Here is a 27259-nt window from a genome sequence, read left to right on the forward strand (position 1 = left end):
TCTGCTCCAACCATCTCTCAAGAGACATATAAGAACCCCTGGCTGTACAGTAGCAATGTCCAGTACTGAAACATTACCTGTGTTATCTCCTGGAAACCTCAAAGTGATGCTAGTACTGGGGTCAGAGAAGCCAACTCCTGTGGGGGACTCCAAAAACAAGACATTTGCAACTGTATGCAAAGCAAAAACACGAGAAAAGAGAAAACTTGAAAACTTAATTATCCTTCTTTGTTCCTAGCGAAGAGTCCCCATTTGGTGATGTGATATGGCCCAAGCTCTTACATAGCACCATACACAATTGAGGAGCAACTGGGACCTGCTAAATAACAGTGTATTTCTTAAGCCCGGTCATGGAATATTCATAGAATATTATTTTAATAATAACAAAAACTTCTATAAAATACTATTATTTAGAATAACGTAATACTTAATTAAGAATGCACAGAAAGGACTTTCATTATTTAAACCACCTCTCATTTTGCATGGCTAATGATGTAACATGTTTGTTTCCTTGAAAAGTTGCTTGCACAATCCTCATGTCTGTAAAATCCATTTTGTACTAATCGAGGTAGAAGTAAATCAAATATTTGCAGCAGTAGATATGCCTTTCTGAAAGTCTAGACACCCATAAGAAGGTTTCCTATGATTACCTTGTAATGGTTTCCCTTGTTATTTAGAAATAGTTTTTTTATCTCTATTGTTGAATGTGTTAACATTTTCAATGTGTGCTTGTATTGTATGTGTGTTATGCAATCTTGTCTGAAAATGCAATGTAAAAACTTTCCTTAGTTGAACTCAAATTCGTATTTGATGTTTTGTTGTTTGAGAAAGGAATGCTTGTTCATAAGGAAATTAATTATCAGTATTAGAAAATATTATTTTACTTGCCAAAGGTGTCAAATTTCCATGTGGGGCAAACATCTAAACATATTCTTCCTCTATTCTATTAACATTTACAATTGTGTTAGAAGATATCATCCATCTAAAACTCCCAGCACAAACCTTACTATGTTTAGACTATAAAGCTCTACTAGAGTAGCTTTGGTATCTTTCATGATTGTCCATGTTTCGCTAAGCGATGGACATGGCATCCTGGAATGCAATGCTCGACATATTCCCTCTCCTCAGCCACATTTGATGCCATTAGACAATTTCTATTACACTTTTGTATTTCTGGGAGCTGGAATTTGTGAAACATGCGCTATGTCAGCGTTGTGATTGCCAGCACGGTTCAGCATTGATAGGGTGGCAGCCAAGGGCTCAAGTGCACAATCCGGGATGGAAGAAGTTGGCTGGAGCGTCACCAGGGTCTTTTCCATGATGGTGGTGAGATCTCAAAGCACTCGCTTTGCATGGTTAGGCGCTCTGGTGGAAAATTTTAGATATTTCAGTGTGCAAGGCAAATTGCGCTGAGAGGATCTGGCAGTGAAGAGAGTAGGATTTGAAAAGGTGAGGGCTTTTGTGCTCTGGACTCTAACGATCAAAGCAACAACCTGGACGGAAGTGAACAACTCTTAAAACAAGGAACTGGTGTTTGGTGGTGGAAGGCTTTGCCAACCGCCCAGCGTCTTACGTTTGCTAGAGAGAGGACCAATGCCAATTGCTCATCACTCATCAATCGTTGCCATCGCTCACCTGAATTAGATTGAAGAACCTCTTAGCAAGTCTCAATCAGATTCAAGTTGGCTAAAGAGACAAGATGATGGCGCTGAAATCAGATGCTAGTAATAAATAAACCAGGAAGCTAACAAAGTCTAAAAGTCTATGTTGAAATTGCACAGATGTACAGTTGTGTTTCACATACTTATAGTTTTAAAGGAACTCCTTCACTCCTTTGGAAAAACTTGGAGTTATGAGCTCAACAGCGAGAGAAGGCTAATCACAAGGTAGAGTGGAGCAGGGTGGGATCGAAAGTGGCAACCGGTGCTAGCAGCTATCTCCGGAGTGGGAGGTTGAGTGCTGTTTTCTGATGCTCTTAAGGTTTATGTTTCTAGTGATGGAGGCGTGAAGAGAAAGGACATTAAAGAGAAGATGGTAGCTTGTTTTGGTTGCCTTCTCACATGTGATGGCCCTCCTTTTAAAAACCTTGGAGTTATGACAGAAGGCTAATCACAAGGTTAGCCTTCTCTCACTGAAAACAGATGCCAGCTTTATAAAATTTTCTCCATGACGCAATCTTAGTTATTTACTTCTCAGAGTTTTTTTTAGATTCTTTTCAAAGTTATCCAGTGTCCTGAAAGATTTTGTGCTTGCCAATGTTAAATGCAATCATTGCTAAAGTTTAAGCATTCACAAAAAGAAAGTTAATAGAGGTACCAAATACAGAGTGGCATATAATTGATGCATAGGATAAACTTTTGCAACTTCACCTCGCACCGACTGAAACAAGCTAACATCTTTTCTTTAATGTCCTTATTATCAAGCTTTCTCTTCATGCCTCCATCACTAGAAACATAAAACCTTAAGAACATCAGAAAACAATGCCTCATTACCTTGCAGGGTCCTTGTCTACAACATACTTAATCTCCGATGGATACCTTGACAAAGGCTAGTGCGCACCCTATAACGACTCGGGAAAAGGCTGTCAGGAACACACTTGGAGTTCATGTTGGCTCGCCTGGGAAAAGACAATGATATATTGCTGCAAGCCAGGGCAGCTGCCAAGGTACATATTTATGTGTTTTGAGAGACTCTTGCCTTTTCTGCTTGTGGTTGGCAGAAACTACTCACATTCATTCCAAGATAAGAGAAAACAAATCGATTTATATTATATAGAAAATACTTCTTTTTTTTGTAAAGATTAAGTTCCCCAAAGGCAGATTGTTTTGTTCTAGGGTCGGCCCTTGCATCTCTATCCACCCATTCTCGAGCTTGAATAACTGTACGGCCATATCACAACTCACTTTTCATGATAGTCACAGGTTCACTGGTTGAGATGGAAATGGATTTTGTGCTACTTTAGATTTTATACTTAGACTTAGCAAGCATTACTAAACATGGATCTGTCTTCACTATGCAAAATTTCATTGAATAGAGATGTTATATTTAAGGAGGTGTGCGGCAGTTTACTAGTGATTTATAAAGTACAAAAGAAAGGGAAGCTTGATTTACCTTTGTCTCGTGTTTAATGTAAAACTACACCTATATTATTTATTCAGGTCTCTCTTTCTTTTCTCTACAAACGGGGCAAGATTGTTGCAGATACAACAATACGAGGAGAGCCTCGAGAAGTTGATGGATGAATACTCTTGAGAACCTAGACAAGTTTTATCGACAAACTTAAAAAGAAATTATACTAAAACAAAGAGCCACTCTATCTAGCTATTTATCAAATGCTAACAGTTTCTCGTCTTCTTCGTGTGACAGGCGCCTCCTCTTTGACGGGTCAGGCTCAACGTAATGATTTCCTCCGAGACAAGCCAGGGCAATCATTTGGAGCATGCTGTCAAGCATCACGACCCTGTGTATGTTCGCCCCCCCTCGAGCGCCCTGCTTCAAGCTCTGCGCCATCCGAATTCCAGCGGCTTTGAGAAGGTCATACTGCGTGTACCTCAGCACCACGTCCCCTATAGCAATTCGAAGCAGCCCTTCATAAAACTTTTTTGCCCCGGACGAAAAAAAGCCACCGTCAACTTCATTACTCGGAAGTGGATACCACTACACCAACGAGCAGATTATGAGCCGTGTCAAGTAAAGCCTCCTCACCTCTGGAGCAATGTACAAGTCTCCCACGATGAACGGCCGCTTCAAGTATTTTGCACCCGATTTCTCCCGGTAGTTTTCACGCAGAAACTTGGTCCCAAGAGCAAACATCCTGTCAATGACAGCCTTTGAAGTTGGAGCCTGTCCTGATGGTCGAGTCGTCTCCACAAAATCTGTAACCAAAAGACGCGGGTAAGAATTCGGAACATGAAAAACGAAAAAACACAACGAAACCCGAATACGCGCTGTCCGAGACTTTGTTACCACCCGCCAATATTTGACCTTCAGCTTTCAGAATTGCATACGTGAACTTGTGCTTGGAGAGGGCCAACAAGTACACTGCATGAAAAGAAAAAAAATGAATGAAAACATGAAAAAAAAAAGTACTTGGTTTGTAGTGTCTGTTCGACAAGTTGCACCTGACTTCAGGGCGAGCACAAGCTGCAGCCTGGGCAATTGCTTCCCACGTCTCGTTGGGCTTGAACTCGCTGATAAAGGCACATCGCTGTGCCGACAGGCGAAGCCGTTCCACCTCACACTCTGTTCGCTTGCGAGGCCCTTCATTGAACACAAACGCTCTCCCGTCGGTCCGGCCAGTATCTGCCACATCGTAAGGACCCTGAGGAGGTGCTTCCGTGTCGAGATGACTTCCGTCCGAGCTTGAGCTGTCGCTTCCCGATGCGTTACTGTCCTCGTGCAAGATGGCTTCAACTTCCTCCAAGGCATCGTTCTCCCCGGAAAGGAGAATGACAAAGCCCTTCTGATCCAGTTCATCTTCGTCACCATCTGCAATGGACTCTAGAAAAGAGGAATTGTACTCTGCATCAGTTGGCGTGGTGAATTTTTCAACCTGACGAATCAATTCCAAATGCCTGGGTCGGAAGTTGAGCTCTGTGATGCGTTCGTTGTACGATCTGCACAGGTCAAGGTTAACCTGGGGGTTGCGAGCAGGGATGAAAGAACTCACCTCTCGAAATCTGCCATGGATGCGCTGATCAGGTGAAGGCAGGCATCGAGCGCATCCGCGTTCATCTTCCCGCCCTTGAACCTGTCGAAGGGGAGCTGAGAAACAGCCGCCTGGTGGCGGTGGATATTCAGGAACGGCTCCACAGCCTGGAGCACCCCAAAGTTGAACTCGCTCGGCGGAAAACGAAAAGGATCCGTCACCCCCCACACATGCTTCCTCGCCGCCATCTCTTCGCCTCGCACAAACCCTAGGAAATTGATTTATTTATTAAAGCGTAGACACAGAATTGACTTGCACAAGCCTCAACTCGCCATCTTCATTCAGCTCGTTCAATTTTGTCCATGTGTTAGATGATGTCCTTCACGCCACGCTGGATTCCTGTTGTTTTTATTTGATTTTTATTTCTTTTTAAATTTTATGAAGAGTGCTTGCCTGACTTCAGTGCAGCAGTTTTCTGCGGAGATTCTTACTTGAAAAACGATGCCAGGACCAAGCAATTCTAGCCGTACTTGTGATTCCATACAAGAAGTGGCTGTACATAGAATGACAACATTGTGGAGCGCTAAACTAGACTAATTCTGTTAAGCATTATTCTAAAATTAGAATATAGTATACTTTTCAATAATATAGATTTTAATATAGATAATGTTATGGCATACTAAATGTACAGAACTAGAATAGAATATCATTTTTTATGTGGAGCGCTATTATAAAACTGAAATAAAATATAAATTAATATAGATGCCATATAATCCTCTTAAGCACTAGCAGGGTGCAATAGCTAGGCCTCTAGTAGCATGGCTGGCATGGCCGGGCTTCCAGCATTGTGGCTGCCATGGCTGCCTATGCATGCTCAACCACCTTATGGCTAGGTTAAGTTGTGCATTGCAAGATCAAAAAAAAATTCATCCACAAGAGTGACTCAACAATAGTCTCTTTTAAAGGCTTTCATTTTATTTCTTTAGCAAGGAGTGAACATGCTATAAACTTTAGAAGCGGTAGTGTTCCTTGACTATTATTATTTCCTTTCCAGCCATTAATCCCATTATGTTCTCTATTTAGTATATGATCAAGACACTTTAGCATAGATTACTATTACGAAGATAATGTTCACACTTTGTGAAAAATGCACCAACTTAAATGAATTATAAAGTAATCTCTCTTTGTAATGCAAAATGCATTAACTCTTAAACACCATTTGGTTGTAGGAAATAATTAACAAAGTTAACCACCCTTGCTACTTTAGGTGTCACCTTGGTTTTACAAAAATGATATGCATTGTTTACAAGTGATATATAGAAAGAAGATAAAGGCCCTAGTTTAGATAGACTAGAGTTGTTTACATGAACATACCTCTTTGAATAAAAAATAGGAATATTGAAAGAGAGGTGGGTTATATAACTAATCTATAATAATAATTAAATATTTCACTAGCTAAAGTTAATTTTCCTGTACTAAGATCAATATAATAAACAATATCAAAGTCATAGACAAAAATATCTTAGAGATACTAAATTATCAATTAACAAATCTAAACATCTTAAGAAGCATACTAAGTAACTTACAAAAGATAATTGTAGCATAGATAATTTTCACCTTTTACCCTATAAGATTAATAGGGAATTTAAACCCTTGGACATGTGGGCCAAGAATAATGAAGTAGAACCTAAGTTTCAAGGCTTGAGCCACTGAATAAAGGGATATTGCCAAACTCCCTAGTTTATAGTTATGAATGATTAATACTCAGCTAAAACTAAAAAGAAAGACTATTATATGGATTTATATAGTATACAAACTTAATAAAGTGGCTTGCTTATTAAGCTAATCGGCCATTGGCAACTATTGGGTTGAATCAAGTTATATGCAATAATTTTATAGCCCGATCACTATCATCTACATGGAAATACATATTCTTTAGAACATATAGTGCCCATCCCACATGGCTCAAAACATGTACTATATGGCAAAATAGAGTCAAGTTTCCTTGCAAAACCCACCATTCTCCCTGCAAGATCATCAGTTGTGCAATGGATCTTGCAACAACTTTAGCACTAGATCCTAGCTGAAATTTGAGTGATCTATAAGAAATCCAAGCCAAGAGCCCTACAAATCTAGAGAACTATGTTATGATGCCTTCAATTTGTCAGCCCTTTGCTGCTGCATTGTAGATGCTTAGAGGAAATCCACAACCATAAAAAAAATGTAAGGCACACAAGTCGCAAGCAAAAGAACACAAAACCCTAAACCTAGGAACAATGAGGTGCCATGTATACTACCTTAATAAGCTTGCCATATACAGTTCACGAGCACAGGCTTCTGTCCTGCTAAAACACACTTGCTGGGCTAATTATTCTAAATTAGCCATAATAATAAAGCTATCTCAACCATAAATAATAAAGCTAGACATCACTATAATTGGCCAAAGTGTAAGCCTAAGAATAAATCAAAATTACAGAATACATAAGGGTCATCTTTCTAAAAAATGCAACACCCACTTTTCCACTAACTCTAGAAATTGTCTTAGCCCTAAAAACTTAATATCTCTTTTAGGTTAACAAATTATTTATTAAAGTCCAAGAGTCAACTCCACCCCTTCACTAGTTTGCAATGGTTGGGAAAATAGAATAAGTTTTGAACAATAGATAAACCATAAGATTTGTGATAAAATTCCCATCCAAGAGAACAGTGACTCAGTTTTAATGTAAAACTTAACCAACTTCCAATTCTCATAGCCCAATATAATGCAGAAGTGTTTAAAACATGCTTATAATTAGATAACAATATATAGGAACATAAATAAATATGGATTAAATGATTATTCAAATCTGATTGAGCAATAATAGGCCTATCAACTAATCTACATCATAAAAGAACTAATAGTTATAAATGACCAACACCCAATTGAAACTAAAAAATGAAAACCATTATATGGATTTATATAGGTATACAACCTCCTAAAGAACAAGATTATAGTAAGAGTATTAATATGTCAACCATAAACAATTAAGTTGGACATCACCATATGCAACCAAGGTGTGCCACCAAGACAAAGTCAAATTAATGAGAGCATAGAACATATTTAGAGTGTAAACCAAATGCAAGGTGCAATCTACCATCAAACACAACACTACAAAATATACAAAAGTCATATTTTTAGAAAAGTGCAATAACTATTTTTTTTACTAACTCTAAACTCTATCTAACTCAACTCCAACACTAGTTTAAAATATCTTGAAAAAAATTAGAATGATTTTCAAATAAAATGATCAATAAATCCAAGATAATTTGTGGAAAAATTCCATCCAAGAGAACATTAACTCTTAGTTCAAGAATGCAAGGCTTAACAACCTTACTCCTACTTACAACTTCTGCCAAGATCTTCTAGACACATGAAAAGTTTCCTCACTTAGCATCTTGAGAAAAAGAGAAAGAAAAAAGTGAAACCATTTAGACCATATGTCTTTAAATTTCTCAAAGTTTTAGGTGTTGACAAACCAGATATCAATTGCCCAGATGTGCCTCTTCATCTGCATTAGTGTAGGTCACATGCATGATTATGAGAACTTACTGCAGCCTCCTGGTTGGGCTCCTCAATGGATACTCATCCTCCTGATTACTTGGCTCCAACTCTCTACCTTATCATATAGGGGCAAAGATCCACCTTTGGAAGAGCCCGAGCATGCACCCTGAATTGCTCTAAATTGAGGGAACTTTGGATTGCGGATGATGTGATCATCTTATCCAAGCATCACACTAAGTTGCTACTGCTGTTCCATCTGCTTGTGCCATCTCGTTTTGGTTTTCTGGGGCAAATTGGCACATAGAAGGCACTCTGTGGATAAATAAATCACAGTGTGTGCCTAACACCTGATATTTGTGCGAGGGTGGACTACTGAGTTCTCACTTGCAAGTGTGCCCTAAACACGTGTTAAATTCCTGTCTCACCTTAATAAGCACACAAGCTATCTCATCGGCTCAGCAAACATTAGGAAATTTCTTACCTACCAAGCCTTGTTAGATGATGATTAGTCTGTAACCTTTTAGATAAATTAATGATTAACACTAAATGGACCTTTTAGATGTATGGTTAACGAAATAAGTTCGGTGGTCGTGAAGACAAAAAAACAAGAGGGCTTTCAAGCTCATGGCCCAGCAAGTGAGGGAGCAAAAATTGTAGGGAGCCTCACAACCTTCTAGTGCCAAATTGCCAATCTTACCGCTTTTAGGGCACGGCCATGCAAACCCTGAGTGGCAAGATAGTGCCCACATCGCCCCACGGAAAAGAAAAGCCAAAGCTTCCAGCAGCGATGGAGGAGCCAGCATGGACAAGATGAGAGCCGGGCAGGGTTCTGTGTGGCGAATTCGCTGGGGAATCATCTCAAACGTGGCAACTGGATTAAGTTCTTGGTGGAGATATGCAAAACAATTTCTAGGGGCAACTTGAAGAGCTTGGTGTTTGTGCAACACAAGTTGGCAGAGATTTGGAGCTTACACAAGTTAAGTAGCAGAGATGGAAAAGACAACTTCTGGGGTCAACCTCAAAAGATTGATGACACCTTTATTGACATTGTCGAGATGCTGCGAGTTTGCTAAGGAGATAACGACTTAAACCGCAGGTTAAGGAAATGAAATTTAAACTATGACGAGCATTGGAATGGAAAACCATATTGTAATTTGTATTCCATTTTTAGAATAATGCTTGACAGAATCATGTGTTAACTTCAGTAAAAACTCATAATATGCTTCAGAAAATCCTATATTATATATAGATTCATTTCTAGTTTCAAAAAACATGTTAGATGGTTGAAAACATTCACACTATATGTTTTTTCTGAGAGCTAAGTGAATAAAAAAAATCATGTATGGAATGAAAACCATATTCACGGAGCGCTGTTATAAACTTGGGGGATGCAACTGAAAGAGAAACCGCTGACACCAACAAGTGGGAGGGCTAAGGATCGGGAATAGTGTGGGATATGGATTTACAGGAGCTTACGAGCAACTTCAGGAATCAGCGGGGAACACAGGCTCGAGTGGTACCAATGGGGTTCCTCGCAGTCACCATATATATAAAATTATTATATTGCGGGATAAAAAATTATTGGAACAATCTGATCTTTTTCAGGTGATCTTTGTATGCTTTCTTAGTCTGATAAACCATAAACTTGAAAGCTTTTCAGGTGAAAGATTTTCTGGAACAAAGGGTGCAAGAACTTGAAAGCACTGATCTGACCTCCCAGCTGCAATACAACAGTATGGTGTTTAAGTTTTAATAAGCTAGGAGCAGAAATCGCTGGCGAGTTATACACTTACTGACAAATAGCAGGACCCGGGACCTATTGCTTAACATCTCCAAGGTACGTTCGATTCACAGGGATTAGCAGCAAAACGAAGCTCACGTCCTGATCGATCTGCAGGTTTCTAGATGGGCTCGAGAACTCGCTGCAGAGAACGAGAACGAGCTGGAGCTTCGGATTGCGCTTAGTCTGGTGTGAGCAGAAAAGTCCTGGTCCAAGAGTGGACAATAGGAGGGAAACACTCATGGTGGAGAAAACTTATGGCTTGGGCAGCTCCGCGAGCAATAGTCGAGAGGTTTCATGGAACAGCCAGCCAGCTTGTTGTTCTTCTCGGCAGTGCAGGAGGCTTCCGTTTGTGAGGTACTTGTAATGAGAAGCAGGTCTGTTCTGTCCAGGCAGTAACCAAGAACAGGTACCAAGTGAGCATGTTTCATTCTCCCGAGGATTTGTACTTCCGATCAATACCACCAGAACACAGCTTCTTCACAGCTACCATTTCACCTCTATCGAGAACAGCCATGATACACCAATCCGGTATGATCCTTGTGGGGATGACTACGTTGAGGCCTACTTCAACAAACAGGACGTCCAACAAGCTCTCCATGCCAACGTAACAGGCATTCCTTACAACTGGACGGGATGCAGGTTCCAACTTAGTTTGATTACTTTGTACCGATCTTATCTTTATGTTGCAGCGAAACGATTAACACCAACTGGCAAGATTCGGATGAGACAATGCTGCCGATTTATAGAAAGCTGATGAAAGCCGGACTAAGAATCTGGGTATACAGGTAACTATTCATTGGCTACTTGAGGCACTCTTATTCTAACTGTACAGTGTAGATGTTGACTTGGTAGTTCCAGTGACGTCTTCAGGATACTCGGTTGAGGAACTCAAGCTTAACACAACTAAACCGTGGTATCCATGGTACTGAAACAAACAGATAGCATCAAATTTGCCTTGGACCTCCATATCTGGTATGTCTCTTCACCAGGTTGGTGGATACATGGGAATTTACGATGGGCTAACATTTGTGACGGTCCGAGCCACTGATCATGCGGTACCAATGTTCCAACGCGGCTGTACCTTCACGCTCATAAAATCCTTCCTAGCTGGAAATCCAATGCCATTGTGGTCAGCTGCTTTCCTTCTTTGGTTGTGATGGCTCAGAATCTCACAAAGTGAGAGAATGAATTGACAAGACAATTACCAAGGTAACTTTGTTGAGTTCGTTCTAGCAGGTGAACATGTCCATCCACAAGCCAGATGCATCCCATGTTTTGCAATGATTTGGCAAGTGAGACATCAAGAGGTGAAGTTTCTTTTTTCTTGTCCTTAGTCATTCCATGATTTTTATTGTTTTTTGGTTTGCTTAGGGGGACTGTAGTGGATATGCTTGAATATTCTAGGATATTCTACTATCTAATAGTTATTATTCATTTTGATTATTTATAATTTATAAACATGTTGTGAGTGCTTAGAATATGGAAAGGGAATATAGAAAATGTGCATATCAATTAACCCAAAAACCCTAACTTATATATAAGAGCGAGTGGTCCGGATTAAAATCAATCCGACGGCTACCAAAATCCCACTATGCTAATATTAATATACGGCATTGTAACCGTACATTTAGCCCTCACATCATCCCCTCCTCTCGGAATAATGGAAGGCCGTCAAGGTTCTCTTGTAGATGGGCCGGGATCTGAAGGAACGTTAGGAGGAGGCATTGGTGGATCTATAAATGGTATTAACTACTCTTGATCCCTTTGTATGAAGCGTTTCAACCGCTGCACATGCATAATCTCTGGAGGATCAATCTACTGAACATCATGCTGAACCGCATAAACTTGTGGTCCAACTTGCCACAACACTCGATACGGTCCTTTCCACTATGCAAGGAGCCCCTTAGATAAACCACATACCGTAAGATGGGGAAAACGGACTAACACCAAATCATCCACTTTGTATTCCGCAGGTGGATGATGATGGGAGTTGTAGCGCTGTTGTTGTCCCACATGTATGCGGCCTAAGTGTTCGGTAAACTCTGCTTGGACAAGTGGAAGAATGCTCGTCAAATATTGATCCCAGGACCTAGCATCGGGAGCTCGTGGCAATCGCGAAGGTAAACTTAACTCTGTTGGTAATATTGGATTATGACCATATAGGAGCTTATATAATGAAGCACCAACAGAACTCTACACCCCTGTGACATAGGCATACCAAAGAGATGGCAAATAACCATCCTAATTCGAATGTTGAAAGTTCACATACTTTGCAATTATCCCTTTGTCCGAACAAGCCGTTCCACCAGACCGTCTGATTGTGGATGATAAGCACTCATGAAAGTGTGGCGTATCCCCAACCGAGATGTCAAAACATGAAATGCCTTAGCCATAAATGCAGGACCATTATCCAAAAGAATCCGCTCTGGACAAGAATGTTGGAACACCACACGATTAAGGAGGAAGTATCCAACAGCAGTTGCCGAGGCGCTAGCAAGAGCACCAACTTCCACCCAACGAGTCAAGTAATTAGAAGCAATAATAACATACTCATTGCCAGCAATCGACCGTGGAAAAGGTCCCATAAAATTAAATGCCACCAACTCAAACGGACAGGAAACTACAATTGACTCCAACCGTCTTCCACAGCACAAAGGGGAGTATTATGAGCTTGGCACCAAACGCAGCTACGCACATATCGGATAATATCACGTCGCATCTCCGGCTAATAGAAAGACCTGCGCAGCTTCTCGGTCACATGACGATGTCCCATATGCCCACCTAGAATAGGAGAATCATGGTAGGCATGGAGAAACTGCGGAATAAAGATAGAAGGCACCACCAGTTGTAAATGATTATCAGGATCCATCCCCACAAAATAAAGAAGGCCATTTTCAAGACAATATTCAAAATGTAAATGCCAAAAAGGCAAATCATCAGCAAGTGATGTAGGATTCTTAAATGCATCTCGAAGCCTTCGAATCCACGGCTCAATCTTTTGAGCCTCACGAACCTCATCAAGAGAAAGTAGATCTTGCTCTGCGCCTTGTGGACACTGAACGTCAAGTATAGCAACTGCCGATGGCATAAAATCCTCGTTTAGAAAATCCATAGATGCTGGAACAATAAGCTCATTAAAAATATGATAAGAGAGTGGAGAAGGAAGAGGAGCTCGAGAAAGGGCATCAACATCAGCCATAGAACTCTTGGGCGATGAACAACATCAAAATTATATATCTGAAACTTCAAAGCCCACCGAGCAATACGACCAACCAGGTTCTTTCGCTTCAATAATGAAGTAACGGCATCATGGTCACCTTCAAGTAATGTCTGAGAACCATGTAGATATGCATGAAGTTTCTTGAAACCCCAAACTGCTGCTAAACACTCCTTCTCTATCGTGGAGTAGTTCACCTTTGTTGGTTATAACGTATGGCTTATATATGCAATGGGATGACGCTGACCAGGCACACTCGGACTTTCTTGCATCAATACACCTCCAAGACCAATATTAGAAGCATCTACATGCAAAATAAAAGGTCGAGTGTAGTCAGGATATGCCAAAACCGGAGGAGTCGTCAACAGCTCTTTGAGATCCACAAACGCCTGCTCACAAGTTGAAGACCAGATGAAAGATGATATTAATGACTTCAGCAACGCTCGCAACAATGCAATGTGATCAGAAAGATGATCCACAAAACGACCGAAATATTGCACCTTGCCCAAGAAGCGCTGCACATCATTCACACATTTCGGAGTAGGGAACTTTAGAATGGCTACAAATTTGTTAGGATCAACTTGCAAACCTTCACGAGAAATATAATACCCAAGATAAGTTGTGTCCTTGGACCCAAACACACAATTTGATCGCTTCAGCTTTAAACCAATGTCCCATAGCCGATCCAACACTTTACACACATCACGAATGTGCTCCTCCCATGTCCCCTCTGAGTGAATCAAGACATTATCAATGAAGTCAACAGTCACTTCTGGCATATCACAAAGAACCTTGTCCATCATCCGCTGGAAAGTTGTTGGAGCATTGTTCAAACCAAACGACATCACCAAGAACTCGTACAAACTAAACAGTGTACGAAAAGCAGTCTTAGGAATATCTTCTTCGGCCATCGGTACTTGCTAATACCCAGAAGCAAGATCGAGCTTGGTGAACCAATGACTTTGCCCTAGACAATCCAAGAGATCAGCAATGTGAGGAAGAGGGTACACATTTAAGATTGTCACTTCATTTAACGGATGATAGTCGATGCAAAAACGAATACTCCCATCAGGTTTCGTCACAAGATGAGGTTCACATGCCCAAGGACTCCGTGACTTTCGAATAACACCCTTCTCCAACATCTCCTTGACATTTGCATGTAAAATCTTGATCTCCTTGGGTGACCGACGACGAACATGAACCTTGATTAGACGAGCATCCCCGGTTGGAATCGGATGACGTGTGGCAATCTTGGTCCCAGACAATAAGTCAAATTCAAAGAGATCAAAATACTCCTTCATGAGCCGGTCAATAGCTGCAATACAAAGATCATCGGAGGGATCGAAAAAGGGAAGAGCAGAACAAGATGGAAACATAAGAGGAAATAGTGGGGGAACAAAAGTAATGGAAGCAGAGGTAGAAGTAGAGGGACAAAGAGGTACGGAAGTGAGAGGAATGGATGAAACATAAGGAAATATGAGACAAGGGGGAGAAGCCTCAAAGTCACACTTGGCATAATTGTGCTGCAACCAATTCATACCAAGAATGAGGTCAAAAGCTTGACTCGGCACCACCCGCAACGACTGCAACTCAAGCTCGAGATCACCCACACGCACAACCAGGTCCACCTCATCTCGTGCACATGCATGTGTATGGCCATTGCTATAAAGAATGAAAACTGGATCCGCCGCACAATGCAAGTGTAGACGATAAGGTGTGGCAACAGGTCGAGCAATAGAAGATAAACTCAAACCTGTATCAACTAATATGGAGAGAATAATAGAAGACCTCTTGTTATAAAAATGAGCTTGGAAAGTAAACATTAGATGAACCGGTGCCAAATGAACCCTTTGATGATACTCCTGAAAGAAAGATGGAAGGGTCACTAACTTATTTGCACAAGGTCCCTCCGTTACTTGCATGACTCCTCGTTTCCTGGATGCACCTCGGTGTCCAAACCTTCCACCGCAGCAGCACCAACGGGACGTTGCTGACGCTAAAGTCTCCACCTAGGAAATGGAGGTCGCCAATCCGGAAAGCACCGACAACGCCGATAAGTATGACCAACTTCATCACACGCCCAACAACGAACATCATGGCCACGACCACATCCTCACCCTTGTCCTTGGACTCGAGTAGCAGCAGCATCAACCTCCATTGGAACAGAGCCATCACTCATAGGAAGTGGAGCTGAAGGACGTGCAGCAAGAAATGGAAGAGGCGACGTCTTATAACGTTGTGCCAAGTGAAGAGCATCATCAAGGGTGGCAGGAGCAAGTGCATATACAAGTCCGACAAGATTTTGACGAAGTGCTGGCCACAACATTCCTAGCTTGATCCGCTCCGATATATTTGGCTCCGCACGAAGCAAAAGACTTCGGAAATGAACGCTAAATTGCATCACCGACTCAGATGGCCTTTAGCGAAGACGATGCAATTGTTAGAAAGCATCATCATAGTCATCGGCATGTCTGAAGGCGCGTTTGAAGACATCCAGAAGAACACTCCAATCCCCACGAGTGGCTGCTCCCAAACCGTTGTACCATTGCAACACCATCCCTTGGAGACACGTGGGAAACTCACGCAAACATCGAGCATCATCCCAAGAATGATATGTGGCAATCACCGTAAAGTGATCGAACCAATGGTACACATCATCCCCAGGATTCCCGCGAAAGAACTCCGGCCGAACGCGAGGATTAACACCAAGAGTAGGAGGAGTTGTACCATATGCCGTGAATGCCGCCATCAACTAAGTTTGGTTGTTCAATTGCAAGCGCATAGCATCAAGCAATTGTACCAACTGTTGCTCCAGAGTCAAAGGAGGAGATTGATGATCTACTATGGAGACGAATGAAAAAGAAAGAGCAAAAAAAGAGAAATGACAAAAAGCTAGAAAGAAATGGTAAATCTAAACAATGCAAAAAGCTAGATCTAAACCAAAATCTTGAAAGGAAAGAACAAAAGAAAGGAAATGGAAAAAACTAAATCTAGACAATGCAAAAAGCTAGATCTAAATCAAAATCCCAAATTCAAGCCTTTCTTAGAGACAATCAAAGGTGCCCTTCATCTCCACCAATATGAGTGCTTGGAATATGTTAAGGGAAAAACCCTAACTTATATACAAGAGCAAGTGGTCCAGATTGAAACTAATTCGACGGCTACTAAAATCCCATTACGTTAATATTAGTATATGGCATCGTAGCCGTACACTTGGCCCTCACAATGTTTATAATTTATAAACTTTCTTAAACCCTTATTAGTATATTCTTTCTTATTCTATCAGTTAATGGTTGATATGCAATTAGATTAATCTTGTGTAATAATAATATTAAAATGCATATAATTTTTTAATTTATTTGATCAATTGAATTAATAAGTAAAAATAACATTACTATTATGCTACATGTAACACATGGCAATTTATTGCGACATTTGTGCTTCACACAAACCATTAAATTTGGAATGGACAGATTAGATTTTAATGGCTATCTGATGTGGCAGAATTTAATTGGGTACTTTTAGTGCTCACAATAAACACCGAAGATCGTGGAATGCCATATCGTTCTCTTCGTAAGATGGCTCTGGTAGAGCTCCTTGTCCTGACAATCGAAAGAAACTGCGAAGATTCTTGAGTCCTGAGATCGTCAAGGAAAGACAAAGAGGTTAGAAGCAGGAAAGTTTCTTCCACGATCAACAGAAGCTTGGATCGTTTTCTCTCTGCCATTCGTCTCCACAAAGGTCACAGGGATAGAGAAAGTCAATCCAACAATAATGGGCCCAACAGCTCACTTTTCACTCTGGCAACTTTTTCACCCCCAACATTTTCCAAGACCACTCTGTGTTTTAGGTCTGGAGTAGATAGACAGCGGAATGGAGTTAACTGATCTTCATTCCAGCTCAAGAAAATTCTGGAAGCCGGTTGAAGAAGTTGGCAGCTGCAAGGGATTCTTCAATTACGAAATAAAAATGCCTGTCTTTAGCAATAACGCTGCATATAAAATCACACACAATTGTCTGCACCTTGGTTTTTATTCACGTAATCCTTTGCTTTGTTGCGCGTGCTGACTTTTGTGCATTATTTTTTAATCTTGTTCACGTGAAGGAGCATCTTCCCAATGAATGGCATCCTAATTCTAAACAGTGCTTCAAGTACAAAGCCGATTCCCTTTGTGTTGGTGGTGAATTTATTGGTCTATACAAAGTTTTTTTGTATTTGTTTAATGCTTTTACGCAAGATGTGATATTTTCAGGTAATCAAATGTGGTGGTCCTCTGAATCCATGGCATCTCCTTATGCAAAGCGAGCGTAAAGGTGTGGACGAGAGATGAGTGGCAAAGCAAAGTGCCAGTCTTTCAGCGGGAAAACATTTGTTGCTTCTTATTCTTCTTATCTTTGATCCAACACTAGACCTTGCAACTATCAAAAGATTTGAGTAGTTGTATGTTTTTCACTGTCCCGAGCCGCATAAACTGTCAAAGTCGCACGCTTGAAGAACCACTGCGGCCTTTTTCTTGCAATCTTACTGCATCTTTGGGTATCTAATCCTCTTTACTTTTCAGTGTGTTCTGATGTTTCCCTCACATCAGGCGTGCTATAATTTTATTGCAGGAAGGTTAAGTGCTATGGTTTTATGGGAGTAGTCCGTGCTCTTGCGGGTCTGATATAGCAGCAGGTGTGAATTAGCCAGAAGTATGGCAAGCACGAGCAGATGCAGATGCTGCTTGTTGTCACTGGTCCTGCTTGCTTTTGCTTTCTTCTCGTCTACAGGAGTGAAAGATCTGGGCTTCACTTTGGACAAGTTGGAGGATGAATTCCTATCTGGTCTTTCTAATAATACAATCAGCAAGTTTCTTAAGGAGCTTACGTTGGAGCCACATGTAGCCGGCACGGCAGAGGACCTCGCTACTGCAAAATACGTTTTTGATCATTTTGAAGCTTCCGGGATTGTGGCTCATTACTCTGATTACAGTGTGCTCCTCTCTTATCCGATCCGAAGATCTCTATCGTTGCACCTTCCTGATGGTTCCTTGAAGGACTTCACTTTGAAAGAAGAGGCAGTCGAGGGCGACCCTTACAGCACTAATCCGAAGGTGATTCCAACTTTCTTCGCTTATTCACCTTCTGGTACCATCAGCAGTGAAGTTGTTTATGTGAATTATGGTCGAGAAGAGGATTTTCTCACTTTGAAGGATGAAGGAGTCAATGTAACTGGTACAGTGGTCATTGCAAGGATCGGGAAGATCTTCCGAGGGGATATAGCTGCAAATGCAGCAGCAGCAGGTGCAGCTGCTGCCATAACCTACTCGGATCCTTTCGACTATGCAGGGAACGGAACTCAAGGTTACTATCCTTCTTCACAGTGGTTGCCCCCATCTGGTGTTCAACGAGGTTCCTTGTTTTTGACTAATGGTGATCCTCTTACACCTGGATGGCCCAGTGTTCCGGATGCTGAAAGGCTGGAAATCTCCCAAGTGCAGTTTCCTAAGATACCTGTGTTGCCAGTCTCGGCTCAGGATGCGCTACCAATACTGGAAGCACTAACAGGGAAGGTTGCTCCACAAGAGTGGCAGGGGGGACTACAACTGTCCTCATACCGACTTGGGAGGGGTCCTGCTAAAGTCAAGTTGAGCTATGAAGTGAGTCTTCTTTCTACCTTCTGTTTTAAGTCCAACATCTTGCTGCTGATCAGGGGAATTTGACGATGGCTCCAATCAGAAATGTTATAGGGATGATTACAGGGTCTGAAGAGCCAGACAGGTAAGTAATCTAAGACTTCAGATTCTTTTGCGACGCTATAATTGAATGTTCAAGGTATATTTTGCTCGGAAACCATCGAGATGCATGGACATTTGGAGCAGCCGACCCCAACAGTGGCACTGCATGTCTTCTTGAAGTAATGTTTAGCATCGTGTAGTTCAGTCTGAGCCCCTGCATTTATAGATTGCACGAGGATTCGGAAACTTGCTGAACCTCGGGTGGCGACCGAGGCGAACAATTATTTTCTGTAGCTGGGATGCGGAAGAGTTTGGCTTGGTGAGTGCCTCTTACACTTATTTGTGCAGTCTGATTCCGGTCCCCTGTTCTCCAGATAGGGTCATCCGAATGGGTTGAGAGGAATCTCAATTTATTGGCTTCTAGAGCAGTTGCTTACCTTAACGTCGACACAGCAGTTGGTGGTCCTAATTTTGATGGACGTGCGACCCCCCAGCTGGACAATATACTGCTGGAAGTCACCAAGAAGGTTCCAATCCTCTGGATTTTTAATCAAGTAATATCAATTTCGTCCTTGTTCTAGGTGAAGGATCCAACTTCAAAATACGGGACAGTATATGAAGCTTGGTCTGCATTGAACGGCCATGGTACTCCTAACGTAAGGCTTGATTTCAGCATGCGATCAAACTAACCTGAGCGTTTTTCAGATTGGAAGGCTGGGTAGTGGATCTGATTTTTCAGCATTCTTGCATCATGCTGGTATTCCTTCATATGACATCCGATATCAAACTCGTAAATATGGGGAGATTATACTTCTTTGGTAATAACTGTGTGATGCAGTTTATCCTATGTATCATTCACTGTATGATGATTACAACTGGATGGAACGCTTTGGAGATCCCATGTTTCACCGACACGTTGCAGGTAACAAGGTATCCCATTTCAGATATGAGATTCTATGATGAAATTAACAGTTTCTGGAATATGGGGCCTGCTTGCAATCCATCTTGCTAGTGATGCTGTTTTATCCTTCAACTATGCTAACTATGCCGACGAGCTGGAGGTGATATTTGATGCCTTTTCTTCTGAATGACCGATCTGGTGTCAATAGGCGGGTGCAATGGCATTGCAAAAGAATTTGCTATCAGAAAACATCACAGCAAATCCCTTATTTCCTGCGATATCAAAACTGCGAGCAGCTGCTGCTCAATTGGGAGCAGAAATGATTCAAATGAAGGTTACTAATTTCTTGTTTTTTTTTTCCTAAGATTTTCTGGCTTCATCAGGTACTCACTGATGCTCAAACCTTGTCTAAGCTGAGGTCCTTGAATGATCGGATGCTTCTGGCCGAGCGATCGTTCTTGGATCCTAGTGGACTGACCAGGACTTCCTGGTATAAGCATCTTGTACGTATTCAGAATGTCTAGCTTGACTATTAATGATCCGGGTTGTTGACAGATATATGGGCCATCAGGTAAGAATCACTACAATTCGCAGTTATTTCCGGGTGTTTGTGACGCACTAGCTGCTGCAATGAGTATCAACAACAAGGCTAGCTGGAACGCGTTGCAGCATGAGATTTGGAAGGTAGCACGAGCAATAACAAATGTGGCTCATTTCTTAAGTGGTGAACTTCATTGAGGGACATTTCTCTAAAGAACCATGCAACCACTTCCTAGTCAAGTGGACTGAAACTTAAATGCCACACAAATTATTGGGATTGCAAGTTGCAAATGAGTGTCTACAGAGTCTAAAGAAGGTTGCAAAAAAACTCAAAATCCCTTGATCTTGAACATAGAAACACCACACTTCAGAGCCCTTATGGAGGGCAAGTTAGTCTGAAAACACTTGCCAAACAAGAAGTGCTGTTGGAAATCTTCACCAACACTTTGAATTATAACTAGCATGAATAACAATTTAAAATATATAACTACACTTCAGAAGTTTGACTGTACTACAAGACCTTGTAAACAGGATATGTTATTAAGCTTGGTTTTGGTAAATCCCAGGTTTAAAGTTGAATATTAACTAATCCCTAAGCACAGTTATAATTATATTTGCACTATTTGTAAAATGTTATTGTAATTGTGATTTAATATTAATAGTAAAACAGCCATACAAAAGTAGCTATCATGTCAGAAGTAGATTGAAATTTGCCAGCCATGAGCTGTTGCAGCAAGAAGTTGATCCAAATTCCTGACAAGATCAAAGCTGGAAGGTTAGAAACTTTCTTGCTTCTAACCTCTTCGCTCTTTTCTTGACTGATTTGTTGCATGCTTGTCTTCATGGTATAATATCGCTTTGTTATTGGATTATTTTTCTTACAATCTTTCAGGATGAGGAGCTCTACCAGAAGTTGCCAGAACCATTCGACCAAGAGAACGCTATACTCAACCTGGCGTTCAGGCTCACAAAGACTGAAGAGTTTCACTGGAGAAAAAAACAGGAAACTTTACTTCTTGTGTTCCCAAATCACATCTTGGCTGCCAAATCATCTCATCCCGTTCTTCCGGAATTATACGTTTTTTTTTCTCTGCTAGCAGCGATCCGGTAGAGCAATAAATACGAACTCAACAAAGATACCTTGGTAAAAGTGTCCCCTGACAATTCATTCTCTCACTTTGTGAGATTTTGAGCTATCACAGTTTGGTTATAAAATAAAACCAAAGAAGGAAAGAAAGAATGCAGCTAGCTTACTCTCCGGATGGCATTGGCTTTCCAGCCAGGAAGGATTTGATGAGCGTGAAGGCGCGGCCGGGTTGGAACATTGGTACCTCATGGCCAGCACCTCGGACCGTCACAAATGCCAGCCCATCGTAAATTTCCGTGTATCCACCAACCTGGTGAAGAGACATACCAGATATGAAGGAGGTCCAAGGCAAATTTGATGCTACCTGTTTGTTTCGGTACCATGGATACCACGGTTTCGTTGTGTTAAGCTTGAGTTTCTCAACCGAGTATCGTGAAGAAGTCACTGGAACAACCGAGTCGACGTCTCCACTGTTCCCAGTCACGGTTAGAATAAAAGGAGTGCCTCAAGTAGCCGACGAATAATTACCTGTACACCCAGATTCTTAGTCCGGCTTTCATCAGCTTTCTATAAATCGGCAGCATTGTCTCATCCGAATCTTGCCAGTTGGTGTTAATCGTTTCGCTGCAACACAAAGATAAGATCGGTACAAAGCAATCAACTAAGTTGGAACCTGCATCCCGTCCAGTTGTAAGGAATGCCTGTTACGTTGGCATGGAGAGCTTGTTGGACGTCCGGTCTGTTGAAGTAGACCTCAACGTAGTCATCCCCACAAGGATCATACCCGCTGTATTGGTATATTCTCGACACCTGCTATGCCATATGTTTTCATCAAGTAGGATATATAAATTTGAGGACTTACGGGATCACTAAAGAACCGTGTGAACGTTCTCTGAGAAGAACTGGCGCGAAGACACACCGGAGCATAGATGTTGTAGCGATCCATGGTACCGAACTCGTGCTGGTAGGCATACAACACGATTTTGCTGCATTGGTCTTGAGTCCCGTTTGTCTCGCCTTTGAGATTACAGTAGCGGACGATGGAACGATACGTGTTGTGGGAAATGAGAGCGTGCGACCACCAGAAGTCCACTCTGCCAATTCTGTCTTTCTCGTGATCCAGCAGTGCATTTCCAACCTGGATAAAAAAAGATCTCATCAATACGCAGGAAATGAATTCTTAGACAAAGACTAACCATGAAGCCTTTCAGATTTATATCTGGATTTTCTTTCTTCTTGTTCTTGTTGTATATGACATTTGCAAGCTGAGGAACGTAATGTCCTGTTTGGAAAAATGAGTAAAATTGTACAAACTTGAAGCCAGCCGCGAGCTTACCAGCATAACTTTCACCAGTGATGTAGAAATCTCTCTTCTTGTACTCGGGAAACCGCTCTAACCATCTCTCAAGAAAAATATAAGAGTCCCTGGCTGTACAGTAGATTGAGAATCCAGTCCTGAAAAAAGGACAACAAGTACCTGTGTTCTTATCTCCTGGAAATTTCAAATCGCTGCTCGTATTGGAGTAAGAGAAGCCAACTCCTGCAGGAGACTCCAAGAACAAGACATTCGCGACTGCAAGCAAAGGATAAAACACAAGAAAAGAGAAAACTTGAGCTCAAGCAATATGCTTCTTAATCTTACCCCTGTTCCAGGAAAATTTGTTGTGGGAGAGTCCCGACTTGGTAATGCGATATGGCCCAAGCTCTTGCATAGCGCCATACGCGATCGAGGAGCAACCGGGACCTGTGAAGAACAAAATATTGTAATGAAAGACATGAAAAAAAACTTCTACTAGCCTACCTCCATTAAGCCATAGAACAAGCGGCTTGGACGCCGGATCGTGCGTGGCCTGGGTGAACCAGTAGAAGAGAGCTCTCCCAGCGCTTTGATTCACGGTCACATAGCCGGCGTACTGATCGAAGTGGTAGAGATTGGCGTCACTCCCTGGAAGATAGTGGACGCGGTCGCATTCTTTCGAGCTGGTCACATATTTCGCATACCCGGCCAAGAGCACGAACAATGCCGTCGAGATCCAGGGCAGCGGCATTGCTCCACCCGGTAATCCGCTGTATCGATCGACCATCAGGCCGATCAATCAATCCTTCTGGAATGATAGGATTATCAGCCCCATTTTATAGCGCGATCGAAAAGATAACGTGCCGCCAATGATTGCCGGATTCCCTTCTCCTACCCAGACCCTGTTTGATCGCCGGCCGACGGAACTGATGGATTGGATCGATCATCCTGCGCGTCGGCGTCGCTTTGTCGGCAGCATCGCCGCGGGGAAATCGGCTCCGAGCGATAGCGCCAGGACAAACACACGAGACGATTGAAGCGTTGGCATCAATCCACGTCCATCCGGCATTCCACTCCGCGGCCCCTTTCCTCGCATCAATCGCTAGTAGTCCCCACAAGAAATCAATGCCTAGAGAACGAGACAAGATGGATCCATCGATCCAGGAGGAAAGAGGGCGGATGACGAAGAAATAAATGCACCGATTCCTTGTTAGAGCCATGGCCGGCTGGCGAGCTAGGGTTTTTTAGTTTATCTCCTGTTTAAAATTCCCACCCAGATCTCTATCCAACGGCTCCCGGGCCTCGGGCACATCCTACGGTGTCTGTCAGTCCGTACGGTCGACTTTGACCAAAGCATATTCTACTTTAGAGATTCTTTGTTCTTCTCTCTCCTCTCGATTAGGGCTCTAGCGTGCGATGGGGCGGAGATGCGGCGATCGGCTTCCCGGGCGTTGATTTTCCAGGAGCAGGATGACATCGCCAGGATTGTGAGGTCTGTAGGCCAGGATTTGGAGCAGGCGCGGTGGATTCACGCCCAGATCGAGCAGAGCCAGCACCGGCGGAATCGATTCCTGGCCAATCTGCTGGTGGAAATGTATGGCAAATGTGGCAGGATTCGCGAGGCTCGCGCGGTGTTCGATGGCATGGTCGAGCAACCCAATGATTTCTCGTGGAACATCCTGGCGTGGGCGTATGCCACGAATGGGCAATTGGCGGCCGCGGAGGAGATCTTCCATAGCATGACGCTGAGGAGCTCTGTCTCATGGACGAGCATGATACAGATCTACTCGCACTACTCCAATCCATTCATAGCGCAGGAAGTTCTTGGTAGAATGCCCGAGTGGAATTTGATCTCCTGGAACACGCTCATAGCAGCGTATGCCCAGAGTGGGCATTTGCAAGAATCTAGTGAGGTGTTCTTGGCTATGCCTAAGCGCGACGTGATCTCCTGGTGCTCTCTCCTCGCCGGATTCGTCCTCGCCAGCGATCCCTCCTCCGCCCAGAGGTTTTTCCAGCGATCGCCATACCACGACCGCGTGAGCGCGACATCGGTGCTCCAGGTCCTGGGCGGGGATCAGGGGCGCGTGATCTTCGACCGGATGGAGGAGCGCGACAAGATCTCGTGGAATGCGATGATCGCCGCGAATTGGAGCTCCCTGGAGGGCGCCCGCGCGGTGTTTGATCGCATCCCTCTGCGCGATCTCGTGGCGTGGACAGCGATGATCCAAGCCAGCGCCAGACTGGGGCTCTTCGTGGCGGCCAAGGAGTTCTTCGATGCGATGCCGGGGAGAGATCTCATGGCCTGGACGACGATCGTGGCTGGAAGCAGCGAATTCGCGGCCGCCCAGATCGCCTTCTCCAAGATGCCGCAGTGGAGCGTCGTGTCGCTCACAGCGCTCCTGGATCATCACGACGACCATCGCTCCACTGGGAATCTCTCGCTGGATCTCTTCGATCTCTTTGATCGAATGCCCGAGAGGAATGTGGTGTCCTGGACGGCAATGCTGGGATCGCTAGCGAGGAGGATGGATCTCCTCGCGGCCAAGCGCGTCTTCGATCGAATGCCACAGCACACGATCGTGTCCTGGAACGCGATCATGGCGGCCTTCGCGCTCTCCAGCAGCGCCATGACCGCGATCGTGAGCTTCCAGCGATTGATCCTGGATGGATTGCCGGTGAATTCCATCACGTTCCTCGTCCTCCTCACGGCTTGCAGCCACTTGGGTCTCGTGGATCAGAGCCGCGACTACCTCGTCGCCATGGCTATGGATTTTGGAGTCCCTCCAAGCGTGGATCACTACTCTTGCATGGTGGATGTTCTTGGGCGATCCGGGCAGCTCCAGTTCGCGACGAGCTTGCTTGCGACGATGCCCATGGTGCCAGATTACGTTGCGTGGTGTAGTGTTCTGAGCGCTTCCAAGAATCTACACGATGTGGAGAGTGGGGTTTTCGCCGCGAGATCCGGGCTTGAGTTGCGAGCTCGCGATCCGGGCTTGAATCTACTGCTTTCGAACATCTACTTTGGTGGTCTCCAGAGAATTTCTCCAGATCTTTCGTGATCCACGAGCTCTTTTTTCCTTCGAAAATCAAGAAAAGCGTTTTTTTTATATCCAACAGCTTATTGCTTGGAAGAACACAATCACGAAAGATACAAACCGCAAAGAACACTGAAAAAAGATGGAATTTTTCCCTGGAATTTTTCTCGCTTACGCCGTGAACTTACTGCCCGCTGTTGGTGTATCGGCAATTGAATCTCACCTCGCCGCGATCGCCAGTGAGAGGGCTGATGTTTCCCATCCGGATCATCGAGTCTGGGAAGTGCTTGAAGAAGGCCTCCTTGTTGTCGCTAAAGAGGTTGACGAGCTCTTTCGTCTCCTTGGAAGTGGTGAAGAGAACCTCGTCCGAGTTGAGCAGGCCCTTGAAGTACTGGAGGTTCCGGAAGTAGTGATTGTCGAAGTAGATCGGGCTCACGAAGTCGAGGTTGGCGAGAGTGTTTGGATTGCCTCGCTGCGGGCACAGCTCCACGAGATATCCCAGGAAGTCGTTCTCGATGGTTGGATCAGCACGAAACGTTCCACTCTGGTTGTAGAGACGCTGGACGACGTTGGTGCAACGAGCTCGGCCGATTGTGTGAGCGCCTGGATGAAAGTTTCAATGCGTTTAGCTCTTTACTCGCTGCTGGACAAGCTTACCAGAGAGAACAACTAGATCGAGCACGGATAATCCCACGGCCCTGAAGCTCGAGATCAATCCCGTGATGTTGGACGTGGGAGGTGGGATCGAATTGTTGGCAGCGGCTTGGCTGGCAGTTAAGCTATCCCGTCTTCCAAGAAGAACTTCGTAGAAAGGACCACCGCTCTAGAGAAGGAAAAACAAAAGAAAACAATCAGGCGTGTTATTCATGAAGCATAAGAAAATTACTTCTTGCTTACTTACCACGACGACGGAGTCCCTGGCTGCGATCGCCAACACATCAGCACACGACACTACTCCGTGACAATGGCTCTCGAGCTCGGCTTTGATCTCGTCCACCACGTCGAGAGCTCGAATGGAGCCATTGTTGGGGGCTGCCATCTTCTCTCCGGTGAAAGTTGGAGTGTCGTCCAGCAGAACAGATCCATCACAGCCCTGCAAAGGAGAGCATTAGCGCCGGAAGAAAGAAAGAGCAGCGTCCAACTTACATTGACGAAACAGTCGTGGAAGTGTAGCCTTAGCAGCGACGCCGCGTTCCTGGCCTCCCTGATCACTGCCTTCTCCACGACAGCTCTAACGATGGCCTCGGCTTCAGGACAAGTCGAGGCATAGTAGTCGGGGACGAGCTTCAGCGGGTGGCCGTCGACAATGCAAACAAGAGCAACCAGGACGCTGGTGAAGACGAAAGCAAGCGCTGCCATTGCAAAAATACAAGCTCTCTTACGATGAACCGATCAACTGACTGAGAAAAACTCTCGCTCCGTCTCGACTTAAATCCGGGAGCAAAAGGCTCTCGCCTTTTGACTGGAATGAAAGCTCTCAGCTGGCAACAAGC

The 27259-nt window shown here is 43.4% G+C and overlaps 5 protein-coding genes across 7 annotated transcripts; 2 read left to right on the forward strand and 3 right to left on the reverse strand.

Annotated features, from left to right (window-relative positions):
• Nucleotides 1-3254: 3254 nt before the first annotated feature.
• On the reverse strand, nucleotides 3255-4897 carry LOC9656481. The gene is made up of 5 exons (XM_024672219.1): nucleotides 4670-4897; nucleotides 4090-4616; nucleotides 3937-4041; nucleotides 3706-3875; nucleotides 3255-3657 (listed from the first exon to the last, which is right to left on the reverse strand). Exons 1-5 carry the CDS (start codon nucleotides 4894-4896, stop codon nucleotides 3322-3324), a joined length of 1365 nt encoding a protein of 454 aa, XP_024527987.1. The 5' UTR covers nucleotide 4897; the 3' UTR covers nucleotides 3255-3321.
• A 6049-nt stretch (nucleotides 4898-10946) lies between these two features.
• LOC9633275 (probable glutamate carboxypeptidase LAMP1) lies at nucleotides 10947-20545 on the forward strand. Its single transcript, XM_024675760.1, has 13 exons — nucleotides 10947-11027; nucleotides 17443-17503; nucleotides 17960-18828; nucleotides 18882-18949; nucleotides 19004-19085; nucleotides 19133-19225; nucleotides 19281-19433; nucleotides 19488-19562; nucleotides 19612-19696; nucleotides 19745-19828; nucleotides 19879-19967; nucleotides 20016-20141; nucleotides 20363-20545. The coding sequence occupies exons 1-13, from the start codon at nucleotides 10947-10949 to the stop codon at nucleotides 20543-20545; spliced, it is 2049 nt and encodes a 682-aa protein (XP_024531528.1).
• Nucleotides 20546-21186: 641 nt separating this feature from the next.
• On the reverse strand, nucleotides 21187-23948 carry LOC9656482 (serine carboxypeptidase 24). 3 transcript variants are annotated; one of them, XM_024675151.1, is made up of 12 exons: nucleotides 23236-23948; nucleotides 23077-23178; nucleotides 22912-23007; nucleotides 22771-22863; nucleotides 22631-22716; nucleotides 22297-22572; nucleotides 22108-22244; nucleotides 21963-22058; nucleotides 21799-21904; nucleotides 21602-21744; nucleotides 21488-21540; nucleotides 21187-21437 (listed from the first exon to the last, which is right to left on the reverse strand). In XM_024675151.1, exons 1-11 carry the CDS (start codon nucleotides 23516-23518, stop codon nucleotides 21513-21515), a joined length of 1446 nt encoding a protein of 481 aa, XP_024530919.1. In that variant the 5' UTR covers nucleotides 23519-23948; the 3' UTR covers nucleotides 21187-21437; nucleotides 21488-21512. The 3 variants fall into 3 exon arrangements, with proteins under 3 accessions (XP_024530919.1, XP_002960751.2, XP_024530915.1); XM_002960705.2 differs by having other exon boundaries at nucleotides 21187-21504; XM_024675147.1 differs by having other exon boundaries at nucleotides 21187-21540.
• Nucleotides 23949-24158: 210 nt separating this feature from the next.
• Nucleotides 24159-25790, forward strand: LOC9656483 (pentatricopeptide repeat-containing protein At4g02750). Its single transcript, XM_024675853.1, has 2 exons — nucleotides 24159-24488; nucleotides 24618-25790. The coding sequence occupies exons 1-2, from the start codon at nucleotides 24159-24161 to the stop codon at nucleotides 25788-25790; spliced, it is 1503 nt and encodes a 500-aa protein (XP_024531621.1).
• Nucleotides 25791-25814: 24 nt separating this feature from the next.
• Nucleotides 25815-27249, reverse strand: LOC9633276 (peroxidase A2). The gene is made up of 4 exons (XM_002960706.2): nucleotides 26913-27249; nucleotides 26668-26859; nucleotides 26424-26589; nucleotides 25815-26369 (listed from the first exon to the last, which is right to left on the reverse strand). Exons 1-4 carry the CDS (start codon nucleotides 27123-27125, stop codon nucleotides 25951-25953), a joined length of 990 nt encoding a protein of 329 aa, XP_002960752.1. The 5' UTR covers nucleotides 27126-27249; the 3' UTR covers nucleotides 25815-25950.
• Between the last annotated feature and the right edge of the window lie 10 nt (nucleotides 27250-27259).

The sequence above is a fragment of the Selaginella moellendorffii genome, unplaced genomic scaffold (assembly GCF_000143415.4).
Source record: "Selaginella moellendorffii unplaced genomic scaffold, v1.0 SELMOscaffold_0, whole genome shotgun sequence".
NCBI classification, from domain to species: domain Eukaryota; kingdom Viridiplantae; phylum Streptophyta; class Lycopodiopsida; order Selaginellales; family Selaginellaceae; genus Selaginella; species Selaginella moellendorffii.

Bases quoted from the DNA above. Each gene is read 5' to 3' on its own strand.
- LOC9633276 (XM_002960706.2), bottom strand. From the start codon at position 27,125: ATGGCAGCGCTTGCTTTCGTCTTCACCAGCGTCCTGGTTGCTCTTGTT. The intron at 26,860-26,912 runs GTAAGTTGGACG...TCTCCTTTGCAG, and splicing joins TCCACGACTGTTTCGTCAAT to GGCTGTGATGGATCTGTTCT. The intron at 26,590-26,667 runs GTAAGTAAGCAA...TTCCTTCTCTAG, and splicing joins CCAGGGACTCCGTCGTCGTG to AGCGGTGGTCCTTTCTACGA.
- LOC9656483 (XM_024675853.1), top strand. From the start codon at position 24,159: ATGCGGCGATCGGCTTCCCGGGCGTTGATTTTCCAGGAGCAGGATGAC. The intron at 24,489-24,617 runs GTCTCATGGACG...GCGTATGCCCAG, and splicing joins GCATGACGCTGAGGAGCTCT to AGTGGGCATTTGCAAGAATC.
- LOC9656482 (XM_002960705.2), bottom strand. From the start codon at position 23,518: ATGGTCGATCGATACAGCGGATTACCGGGTGGAGCAATGCCGCTGCCC. The intron at 22,864-22,911 runs GTACTTGTTGTC...TCTACTGTACAG, and splicing joins TCCAGGAGATAAGAACACAG to CCAGGGACTCTTATATTTTT. The intron at 21,905-21,962 runs GTAATTATTCGT...GACTGGGAACAG, and splicing joins CTAAGAATCTGGGTGTACAG to TGGAGACGTCGACTCGGTTG.
- LOC9656481 (XM_024672219.1), bottom strand. From the start codon at position 4,896: ATGGCGGCGAGGAAGCATGTGTGGGGGGTGACGGATCCTTTTCGTTTT. The intron at 4,042-4,089 runs GTACTTTTTTTT...CTTTTCATGCAG, and splicing joins GAACAGACACTACAAACCAA to TGTACTTGTTGGCCCTCTCC. The intron at 3,876-3,936 runs GTTTCGTTGTGT...TTTTGGTTACAG, and splicing joins CTCGGACAGCGCGTATTCGG to ATTTTGTGGAGACGACTCGA.
- LOC9633275 (XM_024675760.1), top strand. From the start codon at position 10,947: ATGTCTCTTCACCAGGTTGGTGGATACATGGGAATTTACGATGGGCTA. The intron at 19,563-19,611 runs GTAAGGCTTGAT...AGCGTTTTTCAG, and splicing joins ACGGCCATGGTACTCCTAAC to ATTGGAAGGCTGGGTAGTGG. The intron at 19,697-19,744 runs GTAAATATGGGG...TGTGTGATGCAG, and splicing joins TGACATCCGATATCAAACTC to TTTATCCTATGTATCATTCA.